Genomic DNA, 12,667 nt, shown 5'->3' with positions numbered 1-12,667 from the left:
CTCAGCACATGGTAACTGAGGACGAATAGTGTGAGTAAAAAACAAACCCAGTTGCACGTGCACTCATTTATTTCATTTTGTTTGTGAAGTGGTCTCTGAGTTTCTGACCTCACTGCTCCTGAGCATCGAATGAGGCCTGCAACATTTTAATTTCAGGGACTCTTTTAGGTTACAATGTGTTTACTTTCATCCATTCGAGAAATTATGTTTTGGTTTGCTTAGATGTTTTGTGGTTTTTGTATATATGTGACAATAATTTAATTTAAGACACTGAATGATAATTAGAAGGCCTTACAATATTATTGTTAGGTTATATTGATTAGACAAAGAATTACATAGAGCAAACCAAAGTACAGGTCCAGCCCACATCACACTGTCTAAATTAATATAAAATTTTTAGTAGGATTTGTTATATTCTATTTCATGTTCTACTAAGTGGACTTTACATATCTTTTGTTACAGATTCATGCTAAAATGATACAGCACCACAAAACAACAACAACAAGAACAAAAAGAAAGAACCCAGAGCCAGACTAGCATGATAAATAGAGTGCAACACTTTGTCAGTGAAAAGATATTGTTAGTCTCGTGGGTAGGGTGCTACATATGGCGTCTTCTTGTTGGTTGCTAGCTGGTAGCTGACTGCTAGCCTGCTGGTGGGTTTTCAGTTGGACCGGGCTTCTCAATGTGTTTTGCCTGAGATCTTGGCACAAGGGATTGTCCTCTCTGATAAAATAATACAGGAGTCTACGGTGGCCCTGAAGTGCAAAACACAACAGCAAAAGAGAAAACACAATGACATTAACCAACCCAGAAGTGGTGGTTACCCCTGGGCTGCTCGGCTCAGGAGGAGGCTGCACCAGTGCTGCCTGGAGCCCAACGCGGTAAGTTAAGGTAAGACTGATCATCAGTGCATCTATTTGTGAGTTATATCATTAAAGAGGTTGATTGTTGAGATTAGTGCCCGGCAGTCTGGTTAGAAGGCTGAGTAACTCACATTTGAGTTTAAAATCATAAGGAAAAGTATTAGTCATGATTTGTAGTTTTGGTCCTGTATTTCATCTGAACAGATAACTGGACATTGCTTTTAATCAGTTGGATGAGGAGCTTATGAAAGGTAATAATCAGGTAATATGCAAACTTTTCTAATCGTTCCTCATTTATTGTATTCCAGTATGAATTATGGAGAAGATGAAATAAACGTCAAAGATGCTTTGCTACAAGCAGAGACTGCAGGAGCAACTTAGGACGTGGCAATTGAAGATCTCTCACGTGATGGGCCTCTGGAAGAGCAGTCAGTATGCATGCAGGAACCAGCAGGTATCTCAGGGTCACAGGTGTTTCACCCCTTAACCTGTACACCTCTCCTGAGTGGGGCAGTGAAGGCTGAGTTAGGTTTCACCTGCAGAGGGGTTCCAGCTGCGGTTCTTAGTCATCCACAAACACCTGGAGCTGTTCTCAGCTGCTGCACCGAGAAAAGACTTTTGGAATCCATCCGGAGGACCATCCCTGACACACAGAAGTTGGAGTGTGTTTTTAATTTCTGTGAAGCACTTTGGGTTGTATTTTTATGTGTGTAAAGTGTTGTATAAATAAAGTTTGATAGATCTGATGATTTGACTTAATAACAAAGAGTCACAAGCACTGCAACATGTGTGACTCATCACGAACAAGTTATAGTCTTAACATAGATTCACATCTCTGTATTATCTAACCTTTCAAGAAAACATAATAAATATATTAAATCTAGCAGCCAAACAGTGAACTGTTTATAGAAACAAAAAGAAGAAAAAAATGTATAGAAAAATGTCCTATCAAAAAAAAAAATGTGCCTCCTCTTGTGATGCAAAAGCAAGAGGGAGAGTGGCCTCAACCTCTTTGAAAGGGATCTCAGTTGGGTTGGGCTCTATGGTTGGGACTGAGATAGCTCTGGAGGATTAAGAGGTGGCCGGGTTGATTTATTTATTTATGGTATATATATTTAGGTAATGAGTGATTAATTTATTTTTAATTATGGCAGATTTGGACCTCCATACAATAACACTGACATGTTTTGTTCAATTATTTTCTAAAATTCAGTGATGTAAGCCATTCATTTAGTTTGTTTCAATGGTCATAGTTTGTAAAATAATAGATACATACAATTGGAAAACAAAATATTGAATATACTTATATATACTTAATTACTTATTAAAGGAGTATTAACAAGTTGAGTATTTTAAACAGTTCACTCATCTGTCGTTGTGTTTTCAGAGGATTTACTGTATGAAACCATCATATTTCATGTTGTAAATATGTTAGTTCCGATGTAACATTAAATTTCACTGGTGAAAAGTGACCTAATGAATAATGACTGTCGAGTAATATTCATGGGCAGTCTGTTGACAGATAGAGGTCTGAATAAGTGCGATAATTGTCTCCCTCTGGTGGTCATCTGATAATTCGGCATTTAACACAAGCACATGACTGTATAGACAGTACATGACAGTTTTTAAAAATAATATCAGATGAGGTGCTGTGAAGAAAAAAAAATGTTAAAGTAATTGAAAAGCTCTACATTGTCATATTTGGGACCACTGTGTGGGAAGTGGTACCTCCAGTATGTCATAGAGAAGATTTATTTTGTGACCCAGGCTGTGATTAAGGAATTAAATACGGTAAACAAAGACCTGTCAATCACTGTGGGATAAATGAAAGGTTTATTTTATCTTATCTTAAGTTGTGTTTTAACACTGCACTTTTTAAAACAAATAAATATCAGACGTTTTCAGTACATCTCCCATATTGTCACATTGATTTTTATTTATTAATTCACTGAACAGATATATATACTGTCATGATATTTTGGGATTGATTTAGCTCACTGTAATCCTAAATTACCACAGTTTATGATAACGATATATTTATGATAGATGTGAATAAAGCCATGTTTAGGTGTCAGGGTGCAGCATCACTGTACATTCTAATCAGAATCTACATTATTACATCACAGAGGTCAACATTCTGTGACTGTTTACTGTTTCCCTGGAAGCAACATTTTCAGTCAGTTTTAGTTCAGCTACCGAACCAAACAGATTTCAAGATTTGGAGAAATTTCACGATTTCCAGAGTTTTCTAGATTTCAAGAGATTTCAACATTTCAAGATATCAGTACAGACCGAGAGAACCAAAAATGTTTCGCCTGCGATCGACAAAGGTTTGTTTCACAGACTTGCTGCACATTCTTCCAAAGGTTTTGCGTTTTCAGTGTGACCTAAACTGTATAATATATGATTTCTGTGAACTTTGTCAACCATCTCTGTGTGTGTGTATAAGTGTGACTTCATCAGCTGTAAAGACATTTTACTTTTATGTCAATGTTCATGTGATTAATCTTTGTCCTGGACAGAAAACCCGTGAGCAGGAGGTGGTGGCAGATGAGACGCTCTCCAGCTCTCAGAGGTGAGGAAATATATTTGGACATGTCTACAGAGCTGATTTACATTAAAAAATAATAATAATTTTAGCATCATTCATGTTCACATGAGAGTGAAGCGCAGGAGGAGACCTAACCATGTTTCTCTTCATCACTAGCAACCCCTCGTCAGACGGCCAAACGCCAACCAGACTGGCCAAGAAAACACCTTGGTGGCGACGGCTTTTGAAATGCTGCAAGGTATGTGTCACACAAGGAGCCATAGGAACCAGATATTTAACAGCCGTGACTAAATGAGAACACCATGAAGGCCATCGTTCTGTCTTTGCTTAATTGAACAATGAACATTTGTCTTTCTTCCAACAGAGAAAGAATCTGGTCGCTCCGGCTCCCGACCCTGAAAGACAGAGGACACCTCAAGAAAGGTAATGAAACTAATTTAAGGCTGTTTACTGTTCCTGTGAAAGTCACCAACTGTTGCTTGTTCATCTGAACTTCTCATCTCATCATCATTATCTCTGTGACGGCCTGCTTCTTCTTCCACTAGCAGCGTCGTCAAAGAAGAAATAAAGGAAGAAGACCGCAAGCAGGGATGCAGCTCCTCATCCCAACAGAAAGAGGTGGTGCCAGATCTGGAGGAGTGCTGTCTGACTATTGACGACCCGATATCGTCCGACATCACCCTCCACACCACCATAGAGAAAGTCGTCAAGGACTTCTTTAACACGTAATGAAACAACTACCTCCATACTGCTTCTCTAAATCTTCTGTCACTCTCCAAGTTGATCGTTTCATTTATCATTTATTCTAGATTAAAGATGATCAAGTATCAGATAATAATCTACATATATACTTTCTTCATTCATTTTTTTCATCACCAGTGTCCCAGTAACAGTTGCTGCCACCACAGCTCCGGTCCCAGCACAGACAGCTGAGACTGGAGAAGGACAAAAACCAGAGAGAAAACAGAGGAAGAGTCTCTTCAGCATCTTTGAGGTATGTTTGACAGAACCAGTCACAGCTTCACATTCGTTCTTTTAGATGTATTTATTTTTCCTAGTCGACATTGTTTTTTGATATTGTTGATATTGTTTCTACTCTGCAGAGAAAGAAGAAAGCTGAGGAGGAGAAACCACCAACACCATCCAAAAGGTAAGAAACTGCATACTGAGTTTCTACAGTCATTTTAGTATCATTGTGTTTGTGTCAAATCTTTTCCCTGCAGGTAACTGATCTAAACCATGTTCAGCCCCTTGATGTGTTTTACTGACTGTTGTTTACTGACTGTTTTTTATCTCTCTGCAGCAAGAAAACTAAACAAAATGCCAAGAGTCGTGCAAAGAGGACCATTGTCAACTTTGGGTCAGTAGATCACAAGAACCATAGCAAGACAAGACTTTATCTAATCACTGTTAGAGAATATGAGCTCCGTTCTGTGATTAGTCAGTGAAGAAGTGACTGACTGGTTTTATTTCTCATGACAGATTTCCAAACATCGGACAGACGTGCTATCTTAACTCTAGCCTGCAGAGTCTCCTGTCCCTGAAAGACCTCTTTGCTGGCATCAGATCTATGGAGCCGGTCTGGAGCTCAGTCCCTGGAGCTCAGCTGCTGAGGTACAACCACCATGTCACACTCACATTTAAATTTAAACCCAGAAAACAAAATGAACAAACACATGTAACAGCAAAAACATCTGTATTCTGTTTTCTTTCTATAGACAACTGATCCAGCTCCAGGAGAAGCACGCGTCCACAGCCTCTAAAGATAAACGCCGTCTCCTGCGCTTGTTTAAGGACACAGTGTCGGGCCAGGCTATGGAGTTCAGGGATGATGAACAGAAGGTGAGTCACCTGAACCTCTTTTGTCATCTCATCTCCTCATGATGGTGTGCTCATTGTATAAACTCCTCTGTGTGTTTCTTTTCATTCAGGATGCTCATGAGTTCCTGACATCCGTCCTGGACCAGATTCAGGGTCTGTGTCCTCTCTTGAAGGAGGCGGCAGCAGGCTCAGGGACAACATACACCTGCCCTGTGGAAGAGAACCTGGTGTTCTGGATGGAGAACACCAGGACATGCCAGACGTACGACTACACAGTTTAACACCATGCACGTGTTTACTCTGTCAGAGAGTCAGATGAGTGAGGTAGATGCATTTGTGTTTGTATTTTAAACATATTTTTCATTTAATGTGCAGATGCGGAGCCCAGAACACAAGACGGGAGAAGTTCACCAACATTTCTCTGGATGTGATTCCTGGAGGGACCACTGAGGAAATGTTGGAGGCCTACCAAGAGGTAAGAACCAACCAGTCCTCATTCAGTCACATCATCACTGACCTTTGATCTGGTGAACTACACACCTCTTCTGTTTGTGTGTGGGCATGTGGTGTTATTGAGTTCAACAGTTTCTAACACACATCCTGTTCTTCTGTGATGTCCTGTAGGAGGAAGCTTTTGAGTTCACCTGCCAATGTGGAGGGAGGATTTCCACCCTGAAGTCCACACTAGACACCCTGCCAGGGTAAGAAACACTCTTCATTTTAAAATAAACTTGCCGCACATGGGTCCACTGACCCTGACTAATTCATAATATCCTGGCATTGTCTTAATTTTTTCTTGTTCATATCTTTTGCTACAGAGTCCTCATCATGCATCTGAAGCGTTTTCGCTTCACTCCAACGTTCACCCTGGAGAAGGTGGATGACCCCGTCCAGGTCCAGAGGGACATGGTGGTGTCCTCTAATCAAGTAAGGAAACGCAGAACTTACCAGACAACCTCCAGAAATGTCAGAATGATGTTAAAGCAAACGTCTGTTTTAATGTGTGTTCTTCAATGTAACTGTCATTGGCTTCTTCTCAGGGTGGCGGCTGCTACAGTCTGGTCAGCACCATCAACCACTTTGGCACCGCACAAGGAGGTAAGAGAACCACACAGTGACTTTTTACACAAGAGCTTCAGACATTAACAAGCATCTCTCTTCTTGTAGGGCACTACATCGCTGATGCTCTACATCCAGACGACTGTCCGTACGAGCCGACTGACCGCTGGCTCACACTGAACGACTCAAAGGTCACTGAGACAGTCGGCTCATCTGTATGCAAAGAAAGGAAGGAGTCGGCATACGTCCTTTTCTATAAGAGACACGTGAGTATGCGACACCATCACATCCTGAACTGAGGTTCAGAAGGAGAGAAATAGATTTAAAGACAGACACAGTGTTTACTCTGTTGTCTTCTTCCTTCTCAGGTCTAGAACTGGATGAATACTGGAGACTGGAAGAGCATCAGGATCCCTCTGATCATGTATTAACAACCACAGGGACAAGGTTAAGTATGTACTAACCCTCTGTTGTCTTCGGGTACAGATTCTAGGGGCAGGGACGTGTCGTTTATCAATCGAGAGTCAGACCCAGATCTGGGGGACTGCTGTCTGACTATCGATGACCTGATACTGTCTGACGTCAACGTCCACGCCACCATAGAGAAAATCATCAAGGACTTCTTTAACATGTAATGAATACATACAATACTGCTCCTCTAAATCTTCTGTCACTCTCCAAGTTGATTGATTCATTTATTATTTAGAGAAGGACAAAAACCAGAGAGGAAACAGAGGAAGAGTCTCTTCAGCATCTTTGAGGTATGTTTGACAGAACGAGTCACAGCTTCACATTCGTTCATTTAGATTTATTTATTTTTCATAGTTGACATTGTTTTCTTATATTGTTGATTTAGTTTTTACTCTGCAGAAAAAGAAGAAAGCTGAGGAGGAGGGACCACCGGCCCCATTGTAAAGGTAAGAAACTGCATACTGAATACCTTTTAATAGTTTCTGCAGTCATGTTGTCATTTTAGTATCATTCATGTTCTCATAACAGTCTTCTAATTCTCACGCTTAGACTCCCAAAGCTTGAAAGGTCCAGTTAGTTCAGTTATTACAGTTGACTTGTGACCTGATGAGATTTGATGTGTTTCTCAGCTGATTATAATTTAAAATCTAGATGTGTTGTCACACACAAACCTCCAAACAGCATCATATAGTGTGTTTGTGTCAAATCTTTCCCCGGCAGGTGACTGATCTAAACAACATTCAGCTCCTTGATGTGTTTTACTGACTGTTTTTGATCTCTCTGCACCAAGAAAACAGAACTTGATGACAAGAGTTGTGCTACCTTGACTCCAGCCCGCAGAGCCTCCTGTCCCTGAGGAAAGATCTCTTTGCTGGGATCAGATCTATGGTGCCGGTCTGGAGCTCAGCTACTGAGGTACAACAACCATTTCACACTCATATTTAACTCAAAACCCAGAAAACAAAATGAACAAACACATGTAACAGCAAAAACGTCTGCATTCTGTTTTCTTTCTATAGATGGCTATAGTCGGCTCATCTGTATACAAAGAAAGGAAGGAGTCGGCATACGTCCTTTTCTATAAGACGCACGTGAATATGCGACACCATCACATCCTGAACTGAGGTTCAGAAGGAGAGAAAGAGATTTAAAGACAGACACAGTGTTTACTCTGTTGTCTTCTCCCTTCTCAGGTCTAGAACTGGATGAATCCTGGAGACTGGAAGAGCTTTAGGATCCCTCCCTGTGTCACATTTTACCCTCAAGAAAATGATTTACATAAACTTGTTGACCAAACTTTTGTGTCAGGCACTTTGTTAATTTGTTTACTACATAAATAACCCTTTGCTGCTTTTTTGAATGATGAACATTGATTGGGTCAAATTGACCCCAAGGATAATAGGAGGGATATGTATGTACTAACCCTTTTCTTGTCTTCAGTACAGATTTTAGGGGCAGGGACCTGAATGCACCAGGATCCCCTAAAAAAAAGAGTGCCTTTATTCCTGGCATCATCATGTCCAGAGGAGCAACCACAGGGACAGAGCGGTAAGTTGTTAATTCTCTCCATCATCACTGTAGACTCCGGGACCTGAATGCACCACGAACCACAAAAAGAGAGCCAGGATCATTGAGTCCAGAGGAGCAGCTTCTTCTCAGGGTGGCGGCTGCTACAGTCTGGTCAGCGCCATCAACCACTTTGGCACTGCACAAGGAGGTAGAAAAACCACACAGTGACTTTTTACACAAGAGTTAAGATTAAGATGCTTCAGACATTAACAAGGATCTCTCTTCTTGTAGGGCACTACATCGCTGACGCTCTACATCCAGACGACTGTTCGTACGAGCCGACTGACGTGTCCTTTTCTATAAGCAAGTTGTTGATCTTCTCTGTCATCACTTTGCAGTTTGTGAATGTGGAGGGTGAGGACACCAGACCAAGAAGGTGAGTGTTAGGTAGATGGAGAGAAGCACTATCTGGAGGACACCACAACCCACCTCCACCACCATCACCCCCCTAGAGAAGGACACACCGATGGTCAGAAGGAGCTGGAGAAAAAATATATTTATTAAATTCAATTTACTTTTACATCTTTAACGGTTAGACAGATGTTCACTGTACTAGATTTTCTGGCTTGCTCTCTGGGGATGGTCTGTATGTACAAAGAATAAAAAATAAAGACTTCTTTTCAATTGGACAATTTTATTGTTTGGAACTGATTTAATTATTTGAATGTTGACAATTGTTGTTTATCTAGAAATTTCAGGAAAAATACACTATTTGTTTGGTGTAATGATGGGGCCTGCTCCACTGGTAGTCACATTAACAGAGATATCAAACTTTACTTAAACAAGCCCCTTGAGGAGGACTTCCAGATGGTTCTGAGTAATGAATTATGATTTAAGTTTAGTATTCTCAATTTCAGACACAAGACAAATGTTCTGCACTGTAGCTTTAAATTGGGTCTCAGTAATGTCCAGGTTGATCTGCTGTGGTTTTCCACAGAAAGACATGAGTCTGTGGCAAAACGCCCATGTCCCTTAACATTGTCATGAGCTTTTTGGAGGACTGATGTCCTAAACTCTGATGAAAGTACAATTTGCACAACCTGATCGCCATTGAATGCTTCTCCATGAGGAGCCCACACTGTAAGCAAGAGGTCATCTTGGAGGAAGTACCCCTGCTTAGTTTTTTCCACCTGAGACACAGGCAAAACTAGGTCATCTTCAAGGATGGGTCATCCCTCTGCTCTTTCACTAGCTCTGAATGAGAAACACAAAGTTAATTTGGTACTGAAAACTTTAACTCACAAAACTTTTCTGGAACAGCACCATTAATATTATTCAGAGCAGCTGTCATTGCATCAGTCACCTCACAGACTGAAGAAACAGTTCTGTTTTGGAGCACAGACTCTCAAACCCGAGAAGTGGTTCTGGCCGTGAAGCACATGTATCAGGTGTTTACATGTCGTGGCTCCTTATCTCAAACTAAGAACGAGAAAAAATACGGGTTGTCTACTTCTAACGGCAGCAGCAGCTTCTTTGTTTTTCAATTCTTAGAGTCTTAACAGACCCAGAATTTATTTTGCCAAAATCTATTTGCAGAAACAGCCTCCACTGTAGCTTACTGCACTGGACCTGTAACCCTGAAGCACTTAGCATCTGGTACAGACACTTTGACCTACACTATAAAAACTGACCATTTTCTTGCAGGAAGAACAGGTCTCTCAGCTTTCTGCAAAAGTGGAATCAAAGGAGAAAGAAAACCAGTCTGTATCCATGTAGATGATTTAACAGACAAGCTTGAAAAAGCAAATGTCCACTCTGAGGACCAAAAAAAATCTGTTCCACAAACAGAGAGAAAAGCATCTGGAAGAAGAGCAAACATTGAGAATCACAGTTCAACAACAATTTGACAAAACAAAGAACCTGGCAGCCCAACTCAAAGATGCCAAGGAGATGAATGATCAACTCCAAAGAGTAGAAGAGACCAGTTTCTTTCAGAAGGAACACATTTCTCAGCTCTCTGCAAACCTACAATCAGAGCAAAGTGAAAACAAGACTCTCTGGGCCCAGGTAGAATATTTGACCAATGAGCTGTGGTGTGGTGGTTAGCACTGATGCTTCCCAGCGAGAAGGTCCAGGTTTGAGTCCGACTTGGTGGAATTTGCTTATTCTCTTTGTGTCTATGTGGGGTTTCTCCAGATACTCTGGTTTCCTCCAATGCTCCAGGGACATGCTTGTTAGTGATTCTAAATTGGCTGTAGGTGTGAGTGTGAATGTTTGTTGTTTGTTTCTGTTTGTTACTGCAAACCTGTCCAGGTTGTACCCTGCTTCTCTCCTGAAGACAAACAATAGGCTAATTGGTGATTCTAAATTGGCTGCAGGTGTGAGTGTAAATGGTTGTTGTTTGTCTCTGTGTTAGCCCTGCAATAGACTATATATATATATATATATACATAGTGGTAATATATTAATATATACACATTTCATAATATATATATACCTTCTCGCTAGGCTGCTGTCTATATATATATTTTTTTTTTCTACTGTTTGTGGTGTGTGACATGATTTGTTGTGTATACTGTTAATGAAATCTGTTAATTGAAGAAAAAAAAAACAACCTTCATGTCATGCCAAAAATAAAATTGCTAATGTTTTGTTAATGTTTTGCTAATGAAATGTCTGACAATCCTTATGCCCAAGGTGGAAGTGATGCATACATAGAGTCTATTAGTAAGAGACAGTGTTCTTAGCATCCTGCTCAAATATCACTTTGTTGTTTCCCACAGTTTGACAATTTCTTTCCAGTGGTGGTTGATACAGCATGTGATCACAGATACAAGACAGGTAGTTCTGAAGCCTCCAGCTTGGTATTTGGAAAATGATTACTGCTCCAATAAATCGAGATTGTCGTCATTTGATATAATTTGATCTGCTAGAATTTTATCTATTTTTTGCATCCAAAGGGAGTTGCTGGCCACTAGAAATAATGCAGCACGTCAGTGTTTGCTTCAGTTTCCAGACCAAGATGCTACACCACTTATTTTACAGACTACTCCTAATGTGTACAGTCCTAAAGTAGCCTGTAAGCATTTTTTTCTGTTATGTAATAATGATATTAATAATAATAATAATAATAATAATAATAATAATAATAATAATAATAATAATAATAATAAAACTATAACTATGGTTTGGTCTGAGACCGCTGTCTTTTCATGAGTGCGCTAAACTAACTAATTATGACAAGCCATTTTAACCTTTAAAAGCCAGACTGGATATGTGTTGCAGATATCTGTAATTCAGTTTTGCCTAGTCAAAAAGAGCATTTCATATATCCGCAACTCCAATTTTTCCTATTCATAATTGTCATTTCATATATCCACAACTATATTCCTCCTAGTACAAATGACGACACTTTTGCCATTCATGTGTATGGGGTTTGTCATGACAGATATCTACAACTGAGTTGCAGATAGCCGCTCTGTGAATTGCGGATATCTGTAACTGAATTACGACTAGTAGTAATTCCAGTTTGAGATATCTAAAATTTGATTCTCACTAGTCATTATTCCAGTTTAATTGAGGTCAATTAAAGATATCTACATGTTCCTTTTTAGATATTTTGAATTAAGTTTTGACTAGGCGAAATGATGTTGTAGATATCTCAAACTGGAATTATGACTAGTCAAAATGACGTTGTAGATACCTCAAACTGGAATTAGGAATAGTCGTAATTTAATTGTAGATATCCATTATCAAGTTTTAGATATCTTGAACCGAAGTTTGATTAGCGATATCTGAAATTGGACATATCTGTAACTTTCATTCCGCCTAGTCAGAATGTAATTACAGATATCTTGAATTAGAGTTTTGACTAGGTGAAATGACGTTGCAGAAGGCCCCGCCTACCACTTCAGGCGGGAGCGCGTTGTTGATAAACATTGCACTTGTGGTGAGCAAGATGGCAGAGCAGCCAGAGCCAGAGGCCAATGTTGATGTTCTTAGTCAAATATTCAATGCTGCAGCCCGTGCAAGGCAGGAGCTGGCAGGGAGGAATGCAGAGAATGCATTACTGGCCTCCTCATTTTCTTGTGGCTTTCTCAATTACAGCCAACGCCATGCTACTTTATACTACATACTACTTTCTGAACTGACTTCTTCTTCTTTGATTACGGCGTGGAGGAGAAGTGACGTATTTCTGGATATCTAATGCATGACGTTTGCGATATCTTTAATGTTAATTCTGCCTAGTCACAACTGAAGTACAGATATCTGCAATTGTCATTTAAGATGTGTGGCGAGTTGAGTGACATTTTCAGTGATGTCATCATTTCAGATATCTGTAATTCAGTTGTGCCTAGTCAAAAATGATATCTCTATATGTCCTTTTGAC

General features: G+C 40.0%; 1 protein-coding gene and 1 long non-coding RNA gene across 2 annotated transcripts; both read left to right on the top strand.

Moving 5' to 3' along the window:
• Positions 1-3,058: 3,058 nt before the first annotated feature.
• On the top strand, positions 3,059-3,840 carry LOC125004972. Its single transcript, XR_007112401.1, has 4 exons — positions 3,059-3,196; positions 3,389-3,441; positions 3,574-3,655; positions 3,782-3,840. It is a non-coding gene; the product is annotated as an uncharacterized LOC125004972 (long non-coding RNA).
• Positions 3,841-3,965: 125 nt separating this feature from the next.
• Positions 3,966-8,058, top strand: LOC125005691 (ubiquitin carboxyl-terminal hydrolase 37-like). The gene is made up of 18 exons (XM_047581217.1): positions 3,966-4,142; positions 4,297-4,411; positions 4,521-4,567; positions 4,721-4,777; positions 4,900-5,031; positions 5,136-5,259; positions 5,349-5,500; positions 5,614-5,713; positions 5,863-5,939; positions 6,057-6,165; positions 6,279-6,336; positions 6,406-6,563; positions 6,666-6,928; positions 7,004-7,058; positions 7,154-7,214; positions 7,559-7,683; positions 7,788-7,859; positions 7,962-8,058. Exons 5-13 carry the CDS (start codon positions 4,988-4,990, stop codon positions 6,669-6,671), a joined length of 828 nt encoding a protein of 275 aa, XP_047437173.1. The 5' UTR covers positions 3,966-4,142; positions 4,297-4,411; positions 4,521-4,567; positions 4,721-4,777; positions 4,900-4,987; the 3' UTR covers positions 6,672-6,928; positions 7,004-7,058; positions 7,154-7,214; positions 7,559-7,683; positions 7,788-7,859; positions 7,962-8,058.
• Positions 8,059-12,667: the final 4,609 nt, after the last annotated feature.

The sequence above is a fragment of the Mugil cephalus genome, chromosome 3 (assembly GCF_022458985.1).
Source record: "Mugil cephalus isolate CIBA_MC_2020 chromosome 3, CIBA_Mcephalus_1.1, whole genome shotgun sequence".
In the NCBI taxonomy this organism is placed as follows: Eukaryota; Metazoa; Chordata; class Actinopteri; order Mugiliformes; family Mugilidae; genus Mugil; species Mugil cephalus.
This window is presented reverse-complemented; position numbering and strand designations above follow the sequence as displayed.